We start from the raw sequence: 24926 nt of genomic DNA on the forward strand, positions 1-24926 counted from the left end.
GTACCTGTTCCCCTTTCTACTTGAACTGTGAGCCCCAGGTGGGACAGGGACTGTATCCCACTTGATTACCTTGTATCTACCCCAGCGCTTAGAACAGTGTTTGACACATAGGAAGAGCTTATCAAATGCCCAAATAAACGAAATAAGCAGTAGCAGCTGAAATGGATCAGCCACCGTGTAATGGGGGATTGAGAGGTTTATGGAGCAGATATATTTAGATTTTCCAGAAGTTCTGCTCTAACTTGGGGCTCATAATCATGTTCTAAAACTGAATATTCAGGCTTTCTCATCCCCATATTGGCCACACAATAAAATATCTGATCTTCTGTCCTTTACTGATCTCATTCCGAAAGGTCAATGCTGTGACGTATTAAAAATAACAGGCCAATGTTCCAAGCACATTTATTTGGACCAGAATAAGACAGACTCCCTTTTACGACCCTGGCAGCTGGGCAGGGACTCTATAATCTCTGGGCTGCTGAAAAAACGCTCGTTCTCAGCAAAGGCCGCAGTGGGAAACAAAGTCAAAATGCCGTTGACGGCACTGCTGACTTTCGGGCCAAGAAAGCCTTGCTGTGTGACCCTGGGCGAGTCACTAAACTTCTCTGTGCCCCAGTTACCTCATTCGTAAAATGGGGATGGAATACTTGCTTTTCCCTCTCAAGCAGAGCCCCGTGTGTCTGAACTGATTATCTTGTATCTAATCCACTGCTTAGTACGGTGCTTGGCATATAGTAAGTGCTTAACAGATATCACCACTATTATTCACATCTCCAGGAAAAAAACAACCTGTCAATTTTCTCAGCTATAAACAAAAACTTTTAGCTATAAACTTTTCCTTAGAGGCAACAGTTCAGAATTTTTACAGGCAAATTATATTATTATTTCCATTTATGAGGAGGCACACAGATCAAAAGAACCTAGGAAAAATATGAACTAAAGAGTGACTAGATAAGTCTCTCCTGGGTAGAATAGAGCCTCTCCTATCTCTATCACAGCCTCTGCATTTCTTTTCACTTGCCATTTCAGAACTGCACTCAGCCCTCCCTTAAGTCAAGGAAAACTCACTGCATGGTTTGCGCACTTTAAGCAACGCCCTGAGCAGTACTCTTCTTCATCAATCGTATTTATTGAGCGCTTACTCTGTTCTATCCAGACAGACGAGTGTTGTCAGAAGAACATACCCGGTTCTCTACTGGCAGAATGCAAACTCCTAGTATAGAAGATCTGGTCCTGTTCTAATAAGTGGCCCTCTAAAGATAGGAAAAAATGTTGTTTCATTAATATTGGGCTGTGGAGTCTTGGCTGTATTTCTCTAATGAAGGTACATAATAATAATAATAGTATTTGTCAAGTGCTTGCTATGTGCAAAGCACTGTTCTAAGCGCTGGAGGGGATACAAGGTAATCAGGTTGTCCCACGTGGGACTCACAGTCTTCATCCCCAGTTTACAGATGAGGTCACTGAGGCCCAGAGAAGTGAAGTGACTTGCCCAAAGTCACACAGCTGACAACTGGTGGAGCTGGGATTCGAACCCATGACCTCTGACTCCCAAGGCCGGGCTCTTTCCACTGAGCCACGCTGCTTCTCTATTCATTATTCATGTATGCCTTGGAAAAGTTCTCAAGGATCTGGTGGGAGAAGCAGCAAGGCGTTGTGGATAGAGCCCAGGCCTGGGAGTTAGAAGGTCCTGGGTTCTAAATCCCAGCTCCGCCACTTGTCTGCTGTGTGACCTTGGGCAAGTCACTTCACTTCCCTGGGCTTCGGTTACCTCATCTGGAAAATGGGGATCGAGACGGTGAGCCCCTCATGGGACAGGGACAATGTCCAATTCGATTTGCTTGCATCCACCCCAGCGCTTAGTACGGTGCGTGGCACATAGTAAGCGCTTAACAAATACCATCATCATTATTATTATTACTACCTGTTCTCGGATTTCGGCTTGACTGTGAGATGCATTTTGTTCACTGCTCTTGTCACTTTGTTAATTTCTTGGTTGCTTACAAAAGCCGGGACAGTAAAATCTGTTTCTGACCATTGTTCTACCACGGACTTCCTGCTTTTCTTCAAGGTGACAGATTTGGACAGAGACCATTTTTCAATTTCTTTTTTAAGATGGGACAAAAACTTTTCCATTGAGGACTGTAAACAAAGCGAAGATTTTAGGATTGATGGTAGATCCTGTTCTTCATTTAGGCAACGGGCTGACGTAATGGGACGGATAAAGAACACTGAACAGAATGTCTTCATAAAAAAAGGCAACTACTAAAAGTTTCACTCGGGATGGTTTGAGTAAAGACCTTCGGGATCCTGCCAAATCGAGGCACTGAATTAATAAAGGTCAGAGCCGAGCGAGCCACGTTCCCTGTTGCCGATCCCTAGTGGATAGAGCGTGCACCTGAGAGTCCGAAGGTCATGGGTTCGAATCCCGGCTCCATCACTCGTCTGCTGTGTGACCCAGGACAAGTCACTTCACTTCTCTGTGCCTCAGTTACGGCATATGTAAAATGGGGATTAAGACTGAGCCCTATGTGGGACAGGGATTGTTTCCACCTGATTTGCTGATATGCCTCTCAGCGCTTCGTACAGTGCCTGGCGCGCTTAACAAATACCACAATTATTATTATTATTATTATGATGATGATGCCTTGGGGCCCTGTTTCTGTTCAACTTATTCTCTAGAGCCGCACTGGAGGATGCTGCAAGAAACCTGGATGCATGTGTTACAGTACACTTCTGAACCTCTGGAAAACTCATCCAACGCAACAGACTTTGGGCATGATGGTGGGAAGAGCTCTGGCCTGTCAAATTCGGGGAGGGAAGGAGTTCCAGGGTAGGGGAATATCAAATGCAAGGGAACTGAGGCGGAAGAGTTGAGAGCAAGGTACGGTATGGGATTAGCATGGGAAGAATGGAAAGTGAGCTGGCAGGAGTGGGTGAAGAGAGCAGATAAGTAAGACAGGGGAAGTTGGAAGTCTGAAGTCAACTGTAGGGAGTTTTTGATGTTGAGGGAACTGGGAGCAAATGGAAGCTCTTAAAAGTCTCTCCTTGACCCCTCCAATATATTTCCGCTCCTCCATTTCCCTCCTGAAGGTCAACAATTATCCCTTTCTTCCCAAATCAAAACAGCCTCTACTCCATCCTAATCCCTCCAGCCCTTTCATCCGTCTTCCACACTGCAGCACCCCCTTTTCCGGGAAATACTATCTAACCTTGTCCTCACTGACAATGTCCTCCTCTGGGCGAGTCGCTTCACTACTCTGTGCCTCGGTTATCTCGCCTGGAAAATGGGGATTTAGACTGCGAGCCCCACTTTGGACAGGGACTGTGTCCAACCCGATTTGCTTGGATCCACCCCAGCTCTTTGTACAGTGCTTGGCACATAGTAAGCACTTAACAAACACCATCATTTTCATGATTCTGGTTCTCCTCTCTCTCTGGCAGCTCATTCTCAGTTTCTTCTGTGGGTCCCCTTCTATTCTCCACCTACATCCACTCTCTTGGAGAACACAATCACTCCCATAGTTTCAACTGATGATTTCCAAATCTCCCTCTCTAGCCCTAACCCCTCTCCTCCTTTCCTCTTCTCCCACTTCTTTCTGCATCACCCTGACTTGCTCCGTTTATTCATCTCCCCTCCCAGCCCCATGGCACTTATGTACATATCTGTCATTTATTTATTTATATTAATGTCCATCTCCCCCTCTAGACTTTAAGCTTGTTCTTGGCAGGGAATGTGTCTGTTTATTGTTATATTGTACTCTCCCAAGTGCTCAGAAGATTGCTCTGCACACAGGAAGGAGCTCAATAAATATGACTGACTGACTCCTTTGGAGTTTCACATTTCCTCCTGCCTTCAGGTTATTTCTACTTGGATGTCTCACTGGTACCTCACCCTTAACATGTCCAAAACAGAGCTTCTCATCTTCCCACCTAATCCCTAACCTCCCCTGATCATTTCCTGTCATTGCAGACAACACCACTATCCTCCTTGTCTCACAGATCCATGACCTTGGCATTATCCTCAACTCACCTCTCACTCAACCCACATATTCATCAACCTGTCACCAAATCCTGTTGCTTTTACCCTCACAAACTCCCTAAAATCCACCAATTTCTCTCCATCCAAACTGCTATGCTGATCCAAGCACTTACCACATCCCGCCATGACTACTACTACTAGTATAGTTATATAAATTGTTATTTCCACTAGCCTCTCTGCCCTGGAGTTACCTGGATGCTTTATACAAGTTTGTTTTTTTTCTACCGTGCGTACGCTTCTGTTTTTCTATGTACGCTTCCGCGTACGCTTTTGTTACATGATTTGGCTATAACATGATGAGAGCATTAGGGAATATTCTGCTCTTAACGCAAGTCTGTTTGGGGAATCATGAAATCTGCAAATTGGATCAAATAGACCGGGTGGAAGGAGAAGTGATTACACCCACATGTGTGGTGGCATTCGAGGCATGATGCTGTCACACTTCTCAGCTTAGCCTTACTGTTCCAGACAGTGATCTGTGCATTTTTTAATGGTATTTGCTAATCGCTTACCATGTGCCAAACACTGTTCTAAGCATGAGGCTGATCAGGTTGGACACAGTCCATGCCCATACGGGGCTCAGTGCCTTAACCTCCATTTTACAGATGAGGGAACTGAGGCACAGAGACTTGCCTGAGGTCCTGGAGCTGAGAAGTGGTGGAACCAGGATTAGAACTCAGGTCCTTCTGCCTTTCAGGCCCTTCCTCTATCCGCTAAGCCAGGCTGCTTCTCTAAGCATCTGCTATCTTACATTACTTGTGGAGCAGCAAGGGTGTAAACCATTCAGCTAGCGGCGCAAATTACAATAAAGAAGTTCACAGAAGTTCCTCACCTCTGGCTTTAAGGCTCCCTCCCTCCTGTCTAACCTCACTCATTTCCTTCTACAACTCATTTATATTCTTGAAACTAGATCCTCAAATAAGGACTATAAGATTGTCAACAAAATCTCAGTCTTGAAAAGCCCTGTTTTATGAAGAGACCTGTTACTCTGACTTTGGGCAAGTCACTTAACTTCTCTGTGCCTCAGTTACCACATCTGTAAAATGGGGATTAGGACTGTATATATGTTTGTACATATTTATTACTCTATTTTAATTGTACATATCTATTCTATTTATTTTATTTTGTTAGTATGTTTGGTTTTGTTCTCTGTCTCCCCCTTTTAGACTGTGAGCCCGCTGCTGGGTAGGGACTGTCTCTATATGTTGCCAACTTGGACTTCCCAAGCGCTTAGTACAGTGCTCTGCACACAGTAAGCGCTCAATAAATACGATTGATTGATTGATTGATCATCACCCGTCCCCCTCTCCATCCCCCCATCTTACCTCCTTCCCTTCCCCACAGCACCTGTATATATGTTTGTACATATTTATTACTCTATTGATTGATTGATTTATTTTACTTTTACATACCTATTCTATTTATTTTATTTTGTTAGTATGTTTGGTTTTGTTCTCTGTCTCCCCCTTTTAGACTGTGAGCCCACTGTTGGGTAGGAACCGTCTCTATATGTTGTGAACTTGTACTTCTCAAGTGCTTAGTCCAGTGCTCTTCACACAGTAAGCGCTCAATAAATACGATTGATTGATTGATATATGTTTGTACATATTTTTACTCTATTTATTTATTTATTTATTTTACTTGTGCATATCTATTCTATTTATTTTATTTTGTTAGCAGGTTGGGTTTTGTTCTCTGTCTCCCCCTTTTAGACTGTGAGCCCACTGTTGGGTAGGGCCTGTCTCTATATGTTGCCAACTTGGACTTCCCAAGTGCTTAGTACAGTGCTCTGCACACAGTAAGCGCTCAACAAATACGACTGATTGATTGATTGACTGTCAGCCTCCCGTGGGACAACCTGATCACCTTGTAACACCCCCAGCGCTTAGAACAGTGCTTTGCATAGAGTAAGCGCTTAATAAATGCCACCATTATTATTATTAAAAAGCGGGAACCCATATTTTTTTATTTCTAAGGTGGAAATAATCTTTTTGCATGTAGCTAGTATATATTAGCCGTCATCTACCGCCCCCCCCGGCCCCACCTCCAACTTCTTTAACGACCTCAGATGAGGTTGGCTCCCGCTAAGGTCGGCAAGGCTACCGACCGCTTGATTTGCCGGCCCCTGAGGTCAACGATTTTCGGCTGGCCGACCCCCACGTGAGACTCCTGGGACACCAGACGGTGTTATTCTACCAATACGAATAAAAGCAACTGGCAACGCTAAGCAATAAGTATCAACACAACTGTGCTACTGTTAGCCTGTTTTCTTTTCCCGTGACTTCTACGAAAGGCATCTGCTGGGTTCCAGTAACAGGAACATGTCTGTGGTTGCAGAAGTTTCTATAAATGCACAACAGCTTGTAGATCTGGAACAAGGCAAGGGTGATGGGAGGTTGCGGGGGGTAGGGGACGAGGATCACACTTTCTGCACACTATTATCGTCGTCGTCGCCATGAATCCTGTTTGTATGTGGTTTGTCTGGACCCCTGGTAAAGCATAAGATGGGCTGGTCTAGACTGGGAGAGAGTAAAGCAGCGTGGCTCAGTGGAAAGAGCCCGGGCTTTGGAGTCAGAGGTCACGGCCTCAAATCCTGACTCCGCCACTTGTCAGCTGTGTGACTTTGGGCAAGTCACTTAACTTCTCTGTGCCTCAGTTCCCTCACCTGTAAAATGGGGATTAAGCCTGTGAGCCCCACGTGGGACAACCTGATCACCTTGTATCCCCCCCAGCGCTTAGAACAGTGCTTTGCACTTACTAAGTGCTTAACAAACACCGTCATTATTATTATTAAATGTGTTCCCTCATCATTCATCATTCTCTGAGAGAAGGGAGGGGAGGCCATGATGAAAACCTGAAATCATTATAGATACAGCTATTTTTTAGACTAGAAATGTTGCCTTTCTAAAAATGAAAGTATATGGGCTCAATCTGTTTCCATACGCAGGATGTGACTGAGAAAGAAGGTGCACATTTGCACGCACTCATTTTCAACAGCAGTTGTGTGATATGTGGAATTAAACGCACCTTCTTCTGGTAAGGTTTATGATGAAATGATTCACAGATACACTAAAACGCACTGTACAAAAACAATAGCCCTTTAAAAGTTGTTTTTTTATATACTAAATTAGCTCCAAATACCAAACTTAACGCATGCCCATACAAACACATGCCCGGATACTGGATATAGTAGGGTCTTTGGAGTCAGAAAGACAGGGGTTCTAATCCTGGTTCCTCCACTTGTCTGCTGGCAACCTTGGGCAAATCACTTCACTCCTCTGTGTCTCAATTACCTCACCTGTAAAATGGGGGTTAAAACAGAGCCCTATATGGGACGGGGACCGCGTCCAACCCAATTAGCTGGTATCTACCCTAGCGCTTATACGGTGCCTGGCACATAGTAATAATGATGGAATTTGTTAAGCGCTTACTATGTGCCAAGCACTTTTCTAAGTATTTAACAAATACCACAATTATTATTATTATTATTATTAATACCATCACTAATGATATTTATTTTAAAACAACTGAAGCTCTTTCCTGTGTAGGCACCTTTGCATTTTTAAAAACCAGAGGCTCGCATTTGTCAGTGTCTAGAAGAGAACAGGACCAGGTGCTCAGATAACTCTGGAGACTATTTTCTAAATTCTGCGGCTAGTCAGTTTCTAACACTTCTTTTTCTTCTGGAGTTTGATTAGAGGTTTCTGGGGCTGCTGAAGGCCTTTCATTACTTAGACAGGAGGGGTCTGGCTAGATGTATCTTTTTCTACTGTACCAGCTGAATCCATAGCAAGTGTACGCAGCGTGTTACGTCTACAATGAGCCTATCAAAAACTGCAATAATAGTAGTAATGATGGTATTTGTTAAGCGCTTACTATGTGCCGAGCACTGTTCTAGGCACTGGGGTTGATAGAAGGTAATCAGGTTGTCCCACGTGGGGCTCACGTTCTTAATCTCCATTTTACTGATGAGGGAACAGAGCCCCAGAGAAGTGAAGTGACTTGCCCAAAGTCACACAGCTGACAAGTGGTGGAGCCGGGATTAGAACCCACAACCTCTGACTCTCAAGCCCGGGCTCTTTCCATTAAGCCATGCTGCTTCTATATGGTCAGAGTTACCTATCTGGATTTCAGGTCACTGCTAATTCCTCATTTTCCAGTGTGGCTTTTCCAGGCTATCTTTGAAAATTATCTATTACAAATAGGCAGCTACGGAAAAGCTCTTAAATGTTTCTCTGTCTAACTCGGCGGCTACTAATCAATCAATCGTATTTATTGAGCGCTTACTGTGTGCAGAGCACTGTACTAAGCGCTTGGGAAGTACAAGTTGGCAACATATAGAGACAGTCCCTACCCAACAGCTTTTCCCCCTCCAGTAATATTCCACAGATTGATCCCAACTATGTAGCAGGCCTCTTTTTGCTCTCTCCCAGGAAATCCTAGAATCTCAGTGTGGTAGAGTGAGTAAAATGGTACCTGCATATGTTTCTCATCCTCGTCTCCAATCATGTTTCTCCATTCCTGGAGAGAGCGGTGAAGGCTTTCGAGCCCGGTTTCCCAAAGCCTGACTCTTCCCCCCATATCCACGGTAACGACACCGTCCCTGCCCCATTCGGTCACCAGCGCGTCCGCGTCTGAAATCGTGGACAGCCAGGATGTGTACGGAGACAGTGACTCGGCCCTGAAAAACCCAAGAAAACAAGCTAAGAAAATCTAAACCAAACGACCGGGAGTGAAACAGAAACAGCGTTACCCTCTTCAGCTGCCCGGCGGTCGCGAATCCTGGGAAGACAGATCGGTCAGTCAATCAGTCGATCGTATTTCTTGAGTGATCACTGTGTACTGAACGCTTGGGAGGGTACATTACGGCAATAAACGGACACATTCCCTGCCTACGACGAGCCCGTGGTGTAGACGGGGAACAGATGAGTTGAGATGAGGGAGGGTCTCTGAGGCATTAGGATGAAAGACATTACTGTCTATTAACCAGGGGCAGGAGGGAAATGGTCCGGGGCAAGACTGTGGCATTTATAGCACCGAAGAGCTCCCTAGCGTGAGCGGAAGCAAAAGCTCTTTAAAACTCAGCTGCCGCGGAGAAAGGAAAGCTCGAAATGATCCTACGCAATGTCCCCATTTCCCAGCAGCTCCCACCTCCCACCGGTAATGCAAATCTGTGCCACTGCTGGCTTTATCTAATTTCTTTAGGTTGCTAAAATTCAGGTTTTACTAACAAATGTAATAAAGCACCACTAAAGGATATTACTCATCAGCGAGTCTTCAGGTCTACGCGATGCCTGGAAACGACTGGAGCTTAATGCAGTAGAAATGTCTGAGAAATGAAATTATGTTTTTCCTGCTGCTCTTTGGAGAAAAATAAACCCCTTATTGAATGCCAGGGGATTACTCCCATCTTCTATATTAATTTAGAATGCATAGCCAAATGGTTATGAGAAATTCCTGTGGGTTTGTAAGGAGGTTCTAACCAATTAAATGCAAGGCTGGGAAAAGGTAGATGGGGGTGGGAGGAACTATTAGTGAGAGTCTCAGTTACGGGGAGTTAGAGAATGTTTCTCCCGCAGCTTTCTCTGTGTTGTCTCTCCCCTGTTGCTCCTGCCACTACTTTCCAGGCCAACTGTGGTCTTCTCTTTCACTGCCACCCAGAATTCCCTCCTCCCTCGCACCCAAAATCACTAATTCCGGGCATATACTCGGCATGTTCAGAGGATGCTGAACAATATCACTGCAGATGCTTCTTTCTTCCCCTGACAATTTAATCATATTCAGAATGAATGTAACACCAACCGATCTTCATTGAGCTCTTACTGTGGGCAGGGAATGAGTCTACCAGCTCCGCTGAACCGTACTCTCCCACGCGCTTAGTTCAGTGTTCTGCACGCAGTACATGCTCAATGAATACCCTTGACCGACTGATTTCTCATGGGGAAAATAAGTGATGATTGTGATCAGGTGCTAAGTATTTACTGAAAAACAGAAATGCTACTTCAGGCACATAAAACAGTCTTTTGACGAGATCGAATCAGTGGAGAGTCTCGGAACTAAAGCCACTGGTGGAAATCCAAACATCAGGCTGACCTCATCCATCTCCAATTCCTCCTTAACTACTAGACTGTGAGCCCACTGTTGGGTAGGGACTGTCTCTATACGTTGCCAATTTGTACTTCCCAAGTGCTTAGAACAGTGCTCTGCACACAGTAAGCGCTCAATAAATACGATTGATGACGATGATGATGATAACCCTGCCATCTTCTCTGGCCAACTCCTTTCTTATTGACTTCCATGTTTTTGCCCATGCTAACTTCTACTGATTCCACCCGTAAACCCTCTAACCTTACATCTCCTGCCCTAATGGCCCAGTCAACTATTTCATCAACAAAACTGAAACCATCAGGATGAACACCCCAAAATTTCCCCTTTGCCTCTCGTCCCACCCACCCCCTACCCCTTCACTGACTGTCATCCTTCCCTGCGATCTCTGAAGAGGTGATCGCCCACCCTTTTTCAAAATCTACCCCACTGAGCTATCCAGTCGCATATTATTAAAACACTTGTTTCCTCCCTTCTTCTCTCTCTGACCGCCGTATTCAACTGCTCACTCTACACTAGCTCGATCCCCTAGCTTTCAAACATGCCCGTGGATCCCGGCCTTAACCTAAGAGTACCTTCCAGTTATCACCCCATCTCCTTCCCACCATTCCTTCCCAAATTATTTGAATGAGTTGTCCAAACCAGCTTCCTCCTCTTCCTCTCTTCAAACTCCCTCCTTGACTCCCTGCAATCGGGCTTCAGCTCCCTCCATTCCACTGAAACTGCTCTATCCAAGGTCACCAATCATCTCCTTCTTGCCAAATCCGATGAACTCAATTCCATCCTACTCCTCTTGGGCCTCTGACTCATCTCCTGATTCTCCTACTTCTCTGGGTGCTCCTTTTTGGTCGCTTTTACCAGTTCCTCCTCCGCCTCTGACCCCCTAACTTTGGCGGGGGGGTTCCTTAAGGCACGATTCTGGGTTTTCTTCTACTCTCCATTCACACTCACTTCCCTGGAGAACTCATTCACTCCCATGGCTTCAGCTATCACCTCTAAGGAGATGATTCCCAAATCTCCATCTCCAGCCCTGATCTCTCTCCCTCTCTGCAGACTGCCATTTCCTCCTGCCTCCAGGACATCTCTACTTGGATATTCCACCGATACCTCAAACCTGACATGTCCCAAACTGAAATCCTCATCTTTTCACTCTCTACTCCCTTCGACTTTCCCATTACTATTCCCATTTCCCAACACCATCGTCCTTTCTCTTTTTTTGTGGTTCTTTCTAAGGACTTACTAAATGCCAGGCACTTTTCTAAATGCTGGGGCAGATACAAGACAATCAGGCTGGATACAGTCCACGTTCCATACAGGGCTCACAGTCTAAATCCAAGGGAGGAGGATTTCATCTCCATTTTTCAAATGAGGTAACTGAGGCATAGAGAAGTTAAGTGACATGTCCAATGCCTACAGCAGAAAAACGGTGGAGCAGGGATTAGAACCCAGGCCCTCGTTCTTTCTGTTTCATGCTGCTTTTTGATGCTCTTTTTCTCAGAGGTGGCAACCTTAGCATTATCTTCAACTCATCTTTCTTGGTTCACCCGCATATTCAGTTACTAAATCTTGTTGGTTCTAATTTCACACCATCACTAAAATAAGAACCTTCCTCTCCATCCCAATAGCCATCACGCAGGTCCAACCACTTGTCATATGCTGCCTTGACTTCTGAATCAATCTCCTCACTGATCTCCCTGCCTTCAGACTTTTTTCCCTCTCCAGTCCTTGCTAGATCATTTCTTGAAAAACCAGTTCTGCGCACATAATGATAATAATGATAGTATGTGTTAAGTGCTTACTATGTGCCAAGCACTGTTCTACGCCCTGGAGTATATACAAGGTAATGAGGTTGTCCCACGTGGGGCTCACAGTCTTAATCCTCATTTTATAGATGAGGTAACCGTGGCATAGAGAAGTTAAGTGACTTGCCCAAAGTCACACAGCTGACGGGTAGGGACCGTCTCTATATGTTGCCAACTTGTACTTCCCAAGCTCTTAGTACAGTGCTCTGCAAACAGTAAGCGCTCAATAAATATGATTGATTAACAAGTGGAGGAGTCGGAAACGAGGCACAGAGAAGTTAAGTGACCTGCACAAAGTCACACAGCTGACAAGTGGCGGAGCCAGAATTAGAACCCACGACCTCTGACTCCCAAGCCCTTGCTCTTTCCACTAAGTCATGGTACTTCTCTATCTTGCCATTCCTCTAAAACCACTAATGGTTGCTCACCCATCTCTTCACTAGAGAGAAACGTGTCACCATCGCTTTCGAAAAGCACTCAGTTAAGCTCTCACACTACAATCCAGCCCACATCCTTCACTCCTCTAACACCCCCTTACTTATTGTGCCTTGATTTTGTCTCTCTCCCCATTAACCCCTTGTTCCCACCCTCTCTCCTGTCTGGAACTCTCCCCATTCATATCGGACAGAGTACCGCTTTCCCCATCTTCAAAGGCCTACTAAAATAGTATCTCCTCCAGGATGCCTTCCTTGACTCCCATCTCTCCACCCTAAACTCCCTCCCACCTCTATTCTCCTATGCACTCATGTACTTATTCATTCATTCAGTCGCATTTACTGAGCGCTTACTGAGCACAGAGCACTGTACTAAGAGCTCGGAAAATACAATTCACCAATAAAGAGAGACGATCCCTGCCCACAACGGGCTCACTTTGATATCCATCTTCACCCTCATAGTACTTACATGCATATCCTTCTTTATACTCTATTGCTTCCCCTATTGTCTTAGTGTATTTATTGTCTATTTCTCCCCATAGCTGTAATCTACTTGTATTTTACCAACTGTATTTTACTCTCCCAAGTGTTTGGTACAGCTTGCTTCCCCTATTGTCTTAGTGTATTTATTGTCTATTTCTCCCCATAGCTGTAATCTACTTGTATTTTACCAACTGTATTTTACTCTCCCAAGTGTTTGGTACAGCTCTGCACACAATAAGGGTTCAACAACTGCCATTAATTGAGTAATGGATTGACTACTTGGACTTTTTAATAATATAATAGTATATATATAATACATATATATATAAGACATGCTTGCTATTTAAGGACAGAAAAGAAACTAAAGGCATGGCTCAGTGGAAAACAGCACGGGCTTTGGAGTCGGAGGTCATGGGTTCACATCCCCGCTCCGCCACTTGTCAGCTGTGTGACTTTGGGCAAGTCACTTCACTTCTCCGTGCCTCAGTTACCTCATCTGTAAAATGGAGACGAAGACTGTGAGCCCCCCGTGGGACAAACCTGATCACCTTGTAACCTCCCCAGTGCTTAGAACAGTGCTTTGCACATAGTAAGCGCTTAATAAATGCCTTCATTTTTTTTTTTTTAAAGATGAATCCCAAGTATTTCAGCACAGTACATTCTCTTCGAAACACGGTATCTGTTACCTGGGGATAGGGATGTATCGGAGTTTCTTGGCGTGAAGATCTGTGACTTCCAAATACCCGGCTGTCATCGGAGGAGTGACATCTGCAAATACAGAACGTAATTTGACGGCTGGACGATCGCTCGCCGCTGAAATAGGACTGAGTCAAACCTGGAAACTCTGCAGTGGCCAGAACAGGCGTTAATCCACTGTCAGGTCTAGGCCTCTCCAGATATTGTGCCTTAGGGAATATATAAAGGGTTTCCCAAGCACGAAGGACAATGACTATTTACTGCCAAGAGTACGGTTTCTGTGTCGGATCAAAGGTTCCTCATGTTAACCAATCCATAATATTAACTGAGCCCTTACTCTGCACGGGGAACTGAATTCACTGCGTGGGAGACAGCTGATATATCCCCTGCCAGCAATGAGGTCACAGTCAAGTGGGGAAGACAGGAACATACATGGCAGGAAGAAGGATGAAATACAATAGTGTTAGGTGAAAATCCTTCAGAGTTCTATGCCGGCGTCCGCTCGGACAGAATCCGCCAGTGCTTTTCTCATCTGAATCGTCTTGCTCCTAGAAGCAGCCTGGCTTAGTGAAAAGAGACCGGACTCGGGAGTCAGAGGTCATGGGTTCTAATCCCGGCTGCACCACTCTGTGAGCTGTGTGACTTTGGGCAAGTCATTTAACTTCTCTGTGCTTGCCCATCCTCCTCCGCACCTCCTTACCACTGAATTTAAAGCAGTCAGTCAGCTGGCCTCACACCACCTCACCTCACCAATCTACTACTACAGCCCAGCCCCACATTTGGCTCCCCTAATACCTGCTGATTCTCTCTGCCAACCCCTTGCCCGCTTCCTCATCCTAACCTGGAACTTCCTCCCCATCCATAAGCGCCAAACACTACTCTCCACCGGCAAAGCAATATTAAGATCACATCTCCTCCAAGAGCCCTTCCCTGGCTTGCTCTCCCTCCTGTGTTGTCTATGCACTATGCCTTTGGACATGTGATATTTGCCTTAACTCAAACCCACAGCACTTATGTACATATTTTTAAATGATATACTATACGTCAATTTATAGTAACGTCTGTCTCCCCTTCTAGACTGTAAGCTCATTGTGGGCAGGGAATGAGACTGCTAATTCTGTTCTACGGTACTGTCATTACAGTGCTCTGCATACAGTAAGCTTTCAATAAATACAACTGATTATTGCTCGGTTTTAAGACACTCAACCAGCTCTCCCCCTCCTACAACAAATCCACGCCAACCTACTCTCTGTTCCTCAATCTCATCTACGTAGTCACCCACCGTTTGCCCACATTCTCCCTCAGGACTGGACCTCTCTCTGTCTTAATATCCGACAATCTGCCATTTTACTACTACTACAACTATCAAAACCCTTCTCAAATCACATCATCTTCTTCAACAGGCCTTCCCGGACAAAGCCCTTTATTTCCTAGCCGCCCTCCCCTCTTCATCAACTATGAACTTGGCTGTGTTCACCTTAAGCACTTGGATACTCAACCCGGGCCCAAAATACCTCTGTAAATATTCTTAGACTCTACTATTTCCTGTAACCCTAAGCCACTTACATGTCTGTCACCCCCTGTAGACCATCAGCTCCTTGTGGGCAGGGATGGGGTCTGTGATACCGTAGTTTCCCAAGTGCTTAGTACAATGTTTGACATCCAGTAAGCACTCAATAAATCCCACTGACTGACAATATGAGAACGTGTTTGGGGGTGGAATTACCTTCCCACAACTGGCTCTTTAGCAATGTTGCACAGCCAAGGTCTTAGACCCACAATGTCTCAGAGCAGTTATTCATCTATCCTACACACCCTCTTACTTAAGCGCTAATGCCTTATTGAAAGTGTATCTCCCCCCAAGAGGCCTTCCCTGACTAAACCCTCTTTTCCTCTCCTCCCACATCTCCTCCAAGAGGCCTTCCCTGACTAAGCCCTCCTTTCCTTTTCTCCCACTCCCTTCTGCGTCTCCCTGACTTGCTCCCTTTCTTCATCCCCTCCCAGCCCCTCAGCACTCCTGTACGTATCTGTCATTTATTGATTTAGATTAATGACTGTCCCACCATCTAAACTAAGCTCATTCTGCGCAGGGAATGTGTCTGTTATATTGTTGGAACTGTACTCTCCCAAGCGCTTTGTACAGTGCTCTGCACACAGTAAACACGCAACAAATGCGGTCGACTAATGCTCACATCCCTTCTTCCTCCTTATCTGTAAATTACTTTCGTGTCTGTCTCCCCGACTAGACTGTAAACCCCCTTGAGGGCAGGGAACCATGTTTACCAACCTTATTGTAATAATAATAATTGTGGTATTTAAGTGCTTACGATGTGCCAGGCACTATACTAAGTGATGGGGTAAATAAGTCACTTAAATTCTCTATGCCTCAGTTTCCTCATCTGCAAAATGGGGATTAAGACTGTGAGCCCCACGTAGAACAACCTTGATTACCTTGTATCCCACCAGTGCTTAGAACAGTGCTTGGCACATAGTAAGCGCTTAACAAATACCAACATTATTATAAGAGCAGATCAGGTTGGATGTGGTCTCTGTCCTGGATGGGGCCAACAGTCTCAATCCCCATTTTACAGATGAGGTAACCGAGGCCCGGAGAAGTTAAAGGACTCACCCAAGGCCTCACAGCAGACATAGCCACTATGTCACGATGCTTCCCCTGGGCTTAGTAGGGCACTCAATCATCATCATCATCATCATCATCATCATCATCAATCGTATTTATTGAGCGCTTACTGTGTGCAGAGCACTGTAGTAAGCGCTTGGGAAGTACAAGTTGGCAACATATACAGACAGTCCCTACCCACCAGTGGGCTCACAGTCTAAAAGGGGGAGACAGAGAACAAAACCAAACATACTAACAAAATAAAATAAATAGAATAGATACGTACAAGTAAAATTAATAGAGTAATAAATATGTACAAACATATATACATATACACAGGTGCTGTGGGGAAGGGAAGGAGGTAAGATGGGGGGATGGAGAGGGGGAAGAGGGGGAGAGGAAGGAAGGGGCTCAGTCTGGGAAGGCCTCCTGGAGGAGGTGAGCTCTCAGTAGGGCCTTGATATATATATGATTTATATGATCAATAAATACGACTGACTGACTGAGATAGATTTGGGAATCATCCACACAGAGGAAGCTGGAGCTCAGCTGATTCTTACCATTTCCTGCACTGACTGAGCCCCACTTGCCTGTAGTGAACTGAATTTTGGAGTATCTCCCTCCAATGTGTCAGTTCCTTAATAATAATAATAACAATAATAGTATTAGTTAAGCACTTACTATGCAACAAGTACTGTACTAAGAACTCCCCATCCCCCCGCTCTACCTCCTTCCCCTCCCCCCAGCACCTGTATATATGTTTGTACAGATTTATTACTCTATTTTACTTGTACATATTTACTATTCTATTTATTTTGTTAATGATGTGCATTTAGCTTTGTTCTGACGACTTGACACCTGTCCACATGTTTTGTTTTGTTGTCTGTTTCCCCCTCGTAGACTGTGAGCCCGTTGTTGGGTAGGGACCGTCTCTGTATGTTGCCGACTTGTGCTTCCCAAACGCTTAGTACAGTGCTCTGCACACAGTAAGTGCTCAATAAATATGATTGAATGAATGAACTGGAGTGGATACATACAAATCGGGTTGGACACAGTCTCTGTCCCACATGGTGCTCACAGTCTCAATCTCCATTTTACAGATGAGGTAACTGAGGCACAGAGAAGTAAAGTGACTTGCCCACAGTCACACAGCAGACATCTGGTGGAGTCGGGATGTTCTTCTTAATCCGTGCGGGCAGGGATCGTCTATAGCTACTCTCTGATACTGTACTCTCCCAGGTGCTCACTACAGTGCTCGACATAGAGCAAGCGTTCAGTAAATAAAACTGACTGATTGCTGTGTTTTCCAATTGCATTTCTGGCTCAGTAGTTCCTGGCTCTCCTCCAGAGTAGCCCACGCTGTTATTCACTGTTAAAAAGCGCAAGTTTGAAAGCAGGAGGAATAAAGAGAGAAGAACCATAACATTAGTTCTAGGAAATCCCATTTCATTTTCCAAATGAAGTTCGGTAAATACTAAAGGAATCCAAGTAGCCTGGGCACTTCTCACTGACACTCTGTCTCACCACAAAAAAACCCATCAAAAAGCGAAAACCGAGCCCAGTCTTGAATAAAAAGTTTTGGACCGCATACTACTTTGGACAGTCTTCCGCTGTTAGAATTTGGCTGAAGCGGTTTAAATTATTTATAGAAACTGCGTGTTCCAGACAACCACACCACAGAAGATGAGAAAACTAGGGCCGCGCAGTTAATCGCTAACCCCGGGGTTTAGGGTAGGCATTTCGTCAAACTAGATTCTTACATTAACTCTCGGTCCCCACATTTGTTACAGTATCTCTCCACACAGTGCCAACCCAGCAGTGATTTCTAACAACCCCTTTCTGCGTAATCTCATTCTGTTTCACACTGCAAATTAATTTCTTGGCAGAAAAGATAACGCTGGCTGTGAACTCTTTCAAGTTCATATTTCATTTCTGGTGCTAAATCGTTATTTTCACACATCAGGAGAAAACGCTTCAACCCAGTTTTTCAGGAAGGGGCTGGGAGCACTTCCTGAAAGCCCCCGAAAAGTAATAAAGATGAACATTAGGGGTTTTGAAAACGCAACAGTTCAGCTGATATGTATGAATTTATGAAGAGAAAGAACCTTCTGAGGGTTTTGGATAGAATATCTGTTTGTGTTAAGCAAGGACTGTGGCAACATTTTCTCTCTACCTCACCAAATCTTTTTCCATTTCCTTTAAAATGTTACAAAACACACACACATAGCTAGGGACTGCATATTAAGAAGAGTGACTCATAATAATAAGGACCTAAAATGGGCATGGCAAACTCATTTGTGTGGATGGAGTGCTTATGTGATTTTATATATCTCGAGGTAGGCCGCACTTTTAAAAAGCTGCAAGATATTTAGCAATGCTTTGTAACAACGAACACCATCTAACACATTTCCATTAAAAGGGACAGACGGAAATAAAACTGGTGAATAGCTATCGGTTCTTTTCTTGAAGGCATAAATGTGAGTGTTGGGACTCCATGAACAGGGACAGCAGTCCACGATGGCAGGAAAGGGAGAAAGAGAACACAGGCATAGACAAGACAGAAAGAAAAAGATGAAGATGAAGAAATCGCAGGGTACTAAAGTGACTAAAATCCCAGCTCTGTCACTTGCCTCCTGTAACACCCTGGGCGAGTCACTTCAATTCTCTGGGCCTCAGTCTCCTCATCTGATCATCTTCTAGAGAAGCAGCGTGGCTCAGTGGAAAGAGCACGAGTTTGGAGTCAGAGGTCATGGGTTCAAACCCTGGTTCTGCCAACTGTCAGCTGTGTGACTTTGGGCAAGTCACTTCACTTCTCTAGGCCTCAGTGCCCTCATCTGTAAAATGGGGCAGGGACTCTGTCCAACCTACTCTGCATGTATCCACCCCAGCCCATCGTAAGCGCTTAAAAAATACCACTAGTATTCTTACTAAGTGCTTAATAATTATTACTGTTCTTATTATTACCAAGAATTCCCTATTTGATTTTAATTTTCCTTTTAATAAGTGGAGTTGGTCACTGACATTTGTTTAAGGAAGTGATTTGCACTAAATACTGCCTTAGAGAAGTTAATCCTCTAATCTCTGCTTCAGTCTCCCAGCGAGGTTTACACCTGGAACTGAGGGCGGCGTCTAGGCAGCCAGCCCATCGTTATCCTCCCTGTCTCATAAACCCGTAATTACGGCATTATCCTCAATGCAACTCTCAGCGTGGCTCAGTGGAAAGAGCCCGGGCTTTGGAGTCAGAGGTCATGGGTTCAAACCCCGGCTCTGCCAATTGTCAGCTGTGTGACTTTGGGCAAGTCACTTAACTTCTCTGTGCCTGTTACCTCATCTGTAAAATGGGGATTAAGACTGTGAGCCTCACGTGGGACAACCTGATCAACTTGTATCTACCCCAGCGCTTAGAACGGTGCTTTGCACATAGTAAGCGCTTAAAAAATACCAAAAAAAACCCACCCCAAAAACCTCTCACTTAACTCACATATTCAATCCATCACCAAATCCTCTTGGCTCGATCTTCACAACATCAGCAAAATGTCCTCTTTCCTAAATCACCCAAACTGCTACCACATTAATCCAAGCACTTCTCCTATCCTGCCTTGACTACTGCATTAGCCTCCTTGCTGACCTTCCCGTCTCCTGTCTCTCCCCACTCCGGTCCCTACTTCTCTCTGCTGCCCGGATCACTTCTTTATAAAACCATTCAGTCCAGGTCTCTCCGCTCCTCAAAAACCTCCAGTGGTCCACCTCCACATCAAACAGAAACTCCTTGCCATCCGCTTTAAAGCACTCAATTACCTTGCCCCCACCTATCTTATCGCCCCGATTTCTCACTGCACCACAGCCCACACACTTTGCTCCTCAAATGAAAAGCTACTCACTGCACGTCAAACTCATCTAACTCACCATCGATCCCTCACTCATGTCCCGCCTCTGGTTTGGAATGCCCTCCCTCTTCAAACCTCAAAAATATTTACTTTTCCCACCTTATTAAAACACATTTCCTCCAAGAGGCTCAGCTCTCATTTATTCAACTCCCTTTCCCTTTTGGGTCAGCCTTTGCTCTTGGATTTTTTTTGTAAGTCCCACAGCACTTATGGACATATCAGTACTTTATTTATTTATAGTGATATCCGTCTCCCCTCTTGCAAGCTCCTTGAGGCCAGGGAACTTACTTACCAATTGTTATACCGTACGCTCCCAAGTGTGAAATACAGTGTTCTGCACACACTAGACACTCAAGAAATACAATTAACCGACTGATTAATCGGTGAGGTGAGGTAGGAGAGGAAGACTTGGTTGAGTATCTTAAAGCCAGTGGCAAAGAGTTTGTTTGCTGCCAAGATGGATGAGCTATCTTTGGCAGTTTTAGAGTGGGGAGATGTGATCAGAATAATTTTTTTAGAAAATGACCTGGGAGCAGAGTGAAGTAAGGAGAGAGACAGGAGGGGAAGGAAATACGTCTGACCTGTCTTGAATCTACCTCAGTGTTTGGCACCTAGAAAGCACTTAATATCAGAATTATCATTATTATCACTATTAAGCTTCTTGAAGGGAAGCCTTGTGTTCTTTGACCTCTACTGTACTTTCCCGAGTTCTTGGTATCGCATGTTGAACACAACAGGCATTAAATATTACTGAAAAAAATGAATGAATTAAACCTATGTTAATTGCATTAGGAATCTTTAAATGTCCTACCTTTTTTGTAGATTTCTTTGATAGGGACGTCTCCGGGGGGCAAAATTCTCACCACCTGGTTGGTATTTACTAGAAGAACACAATTGCGCTGCTTTGGAGCTCCGCTTTTACTTTGTCCTCCATAGAAAGTTGAATCAGATGGAGGCTGGCTGTCTAGACGCCGCCCTCTCTTCCAGGTATAAACCTCGCTGGGAGACTGAAGCAGAGAGTTAGATTATTAACTTCTCTAAGGTAGTATTTAATGTAAATCACTTCCTTAAACAAATGTCAGTGACCATCTCCACTTATTAAACAGAAAATTAAAAGCAAATAGGGACAATTCTTAATGGAGTTAGTCCTAGGCATTTCATAGTCCCAAGGAAGTTGACTTTCATGTTAAACTGATTAGGTTGTATCTGCCCCAGCACTTAGAACAGTGTTTGACACATAGTACGTGCTTAATAAATACCATCATTACTAGCATTATTATTTAATTTAGATTATAAATATGGGACAGCAAAAAAGGCAAACAAGGGAGAGTGTGAAGGGAAGTTGCTAGGTTTCAGGGCCAGGAAACCCACAGTTGACGACAACCATTTAAATGTCCAAACCTTTAAAAGAAAAAAAAAAAAATGTTTCCTTTATGAAATGACAGTACACTGACTATTCTTTTCTCTGAAGATTTTGGATATTTTTATTTGCTCACCGTTGCCTTTCTTAAAGATGAGATCGATCTGGGCTCTTCTTCTACTGTACAAAGTCAAAGTGCTTTAATATCGGTAATATCGGCAACCTGATTCCAATCCCTAAAAATTAGCTTTGTTAATCAAAATTACCTTTGATTAACAAAGCCATTCATTATACTGTAAATACAGTAAAATGCTGCTGTTTCCCAGGATTCTAAATAATAACTTCTCCGTGCCTCATTGTTCTCATCTGAAAAATGGGGACTAAACTTTACTTTCTCCTACACAGACCGCGAATCCCATGTGGGACAGGGACTGTATCATATCTGATTATTTTCTATCTACCCCCACACTTGGTACAGTGCTTGGCAAACAGCAAATGCTTAATAAGTGTAATAAAGACAATAATGATAATTCTGATCATTTATCTTAATTTATTAGTCAATATACTTTGCTGATAAACTATTTATTCACAGGCTTTAAAACAAGAGTAAAATAAAAATGATTTACAATACTGAATTACAATATTCCTCCACACCCTAAGGTTGTTCATTCATTCATTCAATCGTATTTATTGAGCGCTTACTGTGTGCAGAGCACTGTAGTAAGCGCTTGGTGAGATCAGGGAATGTGTTTACCAACTCTGTTATAATGTACTCTTTCAAGAGCTTAGTACGGTGCTCCGCATATAGTAAGTGCTCAAAAAATACGACTGGTTGAAAGATTGTCAGTTTTTGTAAAGATGAGTGCTTTACGCTGCAATCCGCTATTCTCTCTATTCCTGTTGATGCAGTCTACGGTGCTTGAAATATATTTTAATGTAAATAATTTCAACTGCCCGTGAAAGGGACAGCGTTTTCCGAGCCAGGAAGAATCATTCACAAACAACAATCTCAAGTGAATACACTATGAAGGCATACTTTCTGACCAATTTCAGTCCGTGCAATACAGAAAAGCACCCTAAAATTTGATAGAATATAGGATGTTCTATGCTTCGATAGGTTAAACGTTGAACTTTGTTACGGGAACTAATTCTGTACAGATTAGAAAAAATATTTTCTTCCAGACTAGATATTGTATCAAGTTCTTTAAATATAAATATGAAAAACTCAAGAATGAAATTTTATCTAACAGAAGCAGGTGGTGTTTTTATGTTTGCTTCTGGAACCCAGATTCCTCTTGAAATACTTAGAAAAAATGGTGAAATTTTTTTATTGCCATGGAAATTAAGTGAGAGATTAAAGCTTAATCTGGTGAGGAGAGCTACGTAGTCAACACATTGTTTATAATTTTGTTATTCTGGTGCTTACCATTAGATCAGGAAAACCAACAATTATAGTAGCGTAGCTATCCTCGTCGCAGAGAATCCGATTGGGAGAAGTGATCTTTTGTCCCAAAGCTGAACTTAGGTTTTCTGAAGTTAGCGGTCCACTGGAAACTTTATGTGGCATCTTGAGTTCTGACTCTGAAGAGACGAATGTCATGAAATGAATTAGTTACATGTTAGACAACCGATTTTTTTCACCGTTCAATAAATAATAATCGTTTTAGTATTTTTTAAGGGTTTACTATGTGCCCAGTTTGGGTTCTTGCTAATAACTGTCCCATAAAAATCAATTTAATTGATGGTAGCACCAAGGAGGAAGGATTTATCCATCCACATCTGATCCCGACAGAAAGAGCAGATGCAGAAATATCTTGTGTTAGATGACCCCTCTCAGAGATGAGAAGGTGTTGTAAGAGATCATCCCTTCCACACACAGTTGCAACCTGCATATTAGTGTTCTCACGTGTCAGTTTTGAAAATATCACGGCCTAGTGGAAAGAGCACAGGCCATGGTGTCAGAGGAGCTGGGTTCTAATCTCAGCTCTACCGCCAGTCTGCTGGGTTATCTTGATCATTTAATCACTTAAATGATCTATGACTCAGTTACTCCGTCTGCAAAATGGGGTTGAAATCCTCCACCCTCTGACTTGACAGTGTGAGCCCCGTGTGGAATAGGGACTGTATCCAACCTGATTATCCTGTACCAATCTGTATCTAAGCTACACTTAGAGCTGTACGCGCTTTAATACCATAAAAAACAAAATGCAAAAACAATACTAACCAAAAAGCAGAGGCAGAGCTGTCTCCCTTACTTGAAACCAGAGGGTTGCTGTTTCCATGGTGCCGATGGAGTGGTGAGCCAAGAGTTTCCCTTTCCTTTTACATAAAAGATAGGGCTCCCTACTGATTCCTGAGGGTCTATGCATCCACCCCCACAGACACACAGCCCAAACTCACGCAAACTGACCTGCTGTCATTCCAAATCCTGTGCTCGCAGGCTCCTGCTTCAACACATACAGTTGGCATGCCGCACTCTCTCTGGATTGCGAGTGGGTTGGCTTAGTTAAAAGAAATTTCCTGTGAACAGTTCAAGAAATAAGTCATGAGTGCCACTTCAGCGAAATGTTTTTCCTTATGACTTCGGGAGCTCAGGTTAGGAGAAAGACCTTGCTCCTTTTTATGCATCCTACACTCTATCAATTAATCGTATTTAGTCCTTACGATGTGCCTCTGCGCTTGGAAGAGTACAAAAGAACTGAATTAGGAGACAGGTTCCCTGCTTCCACTACCACCTCCATGCAGATGAGTCCCAAATCTACATGTCCAGCCCTGATCTTTCTCCCTCTCTGCAGTCTCGCATTTCCCCTGCCTTCAAACATCTCTACTCGGATGTCCCGCCGTCACCTCAAACTTAACAGACCTCCTTATCTTCCCAACCAAACCCTGCTGTGTGATCCTGGGTACGTCACAAACTTCTCTGTGCCTCGCTTCCTTCATCTGCAAAATGGGGATTCGATAACTGTTCTCCCCTCCTACTTAGGCTGTGGGCCCCATGTGGAATCTGATCATCTTGTATCGTCCCCAGTATTTAGAAGAGGGCTTGGCACATAGTAAGCGCTTAACAAATATTAAAAGTATTAAAAGGGAGTGCATCCAAAGAGTGGGTTAAAAAACGTGGGTGTGAACTGCAAGCAATGAGGGTCCAGAATGGGCAATGGGATATTTCCCGCTATTACTCAGCCCCAAATTCCTGAATTTGCCAGTGGGAAGGTCCCTCCTTCCCTTTCTCCTCTTGTAAACAGCCAGGAGGTGGAAAACACTATCTCTGCTGTTCCCTGGGGGTTTGTACTTGGGTGACAAGCTTGTTATAGAGGTCCTCTTGTGGATATATAAACAGCTCCAAGGCTAACCTTCTGTTAATAGTCCCCTGAGGACGATGAGTGCGGGAGTGACTGTGGACATGAAAAAGAGGGAAATACGGTCCTCCGCAACCCTGAGGTGACTCTAAAACGGGGGACACGTGCCCAGAAAATCCCCTGCTAACACCTGGAAAA

At 44.1% G+C, this 24926-nt stretch overlaps 1 protein-coding gene across 2 annotated transcripts in view; it reads right to left on the reverse strand.

Moving 5' to 3' along the window:
• The window catches only part of VWA8 (von Willebrand factor A domain containing 8), a 155534-nt gene that overhangs the window by 17456 nt on the left and 113152 nt on the right, over positions 1-24926 (reverse strand). For both annotated transcript variants that reach the window (XM_038762124.1, XM_038762125.1), the window contains exons 33-37: positions 23840-23949; positions 22856-23010; positions 20881-21076; positions 13553-13634; positions 8519-8723 (exon numbers count right to left, since the gene is read on the reverse strand). In XM_038762124.1, coding sequence (XP_038618052.1) covers positions 8519-8723; positions 13553-13634; positions 20881-21076; positions 22856-23010; positions 23840-23949 — 748 coding nt within the window. The remainder of the gene's footprint in view (positions 1-8518; positions 8724-13552; positions 13635-20880; positions 21077-22855; positions 23011-23839; positions 23950-24926) is intronic.

Source organism: Tachyglossus aculeatus, chromosome 20 (assembly GCF_015852505.1).
Source record: "Tachyglossus aculeatus isolate mTacAcu1 chromosome 20, mTacAcu1.pri, whole genome shotgun sequence".
NCBI classification, from domain to species: domain Eukaryota; kingdom Metazoa; phylum Chordata; class Mammalia; order Monotremata; family Tachyglossidae; genus Tachyglossus; species Tachyglossus aculeatus.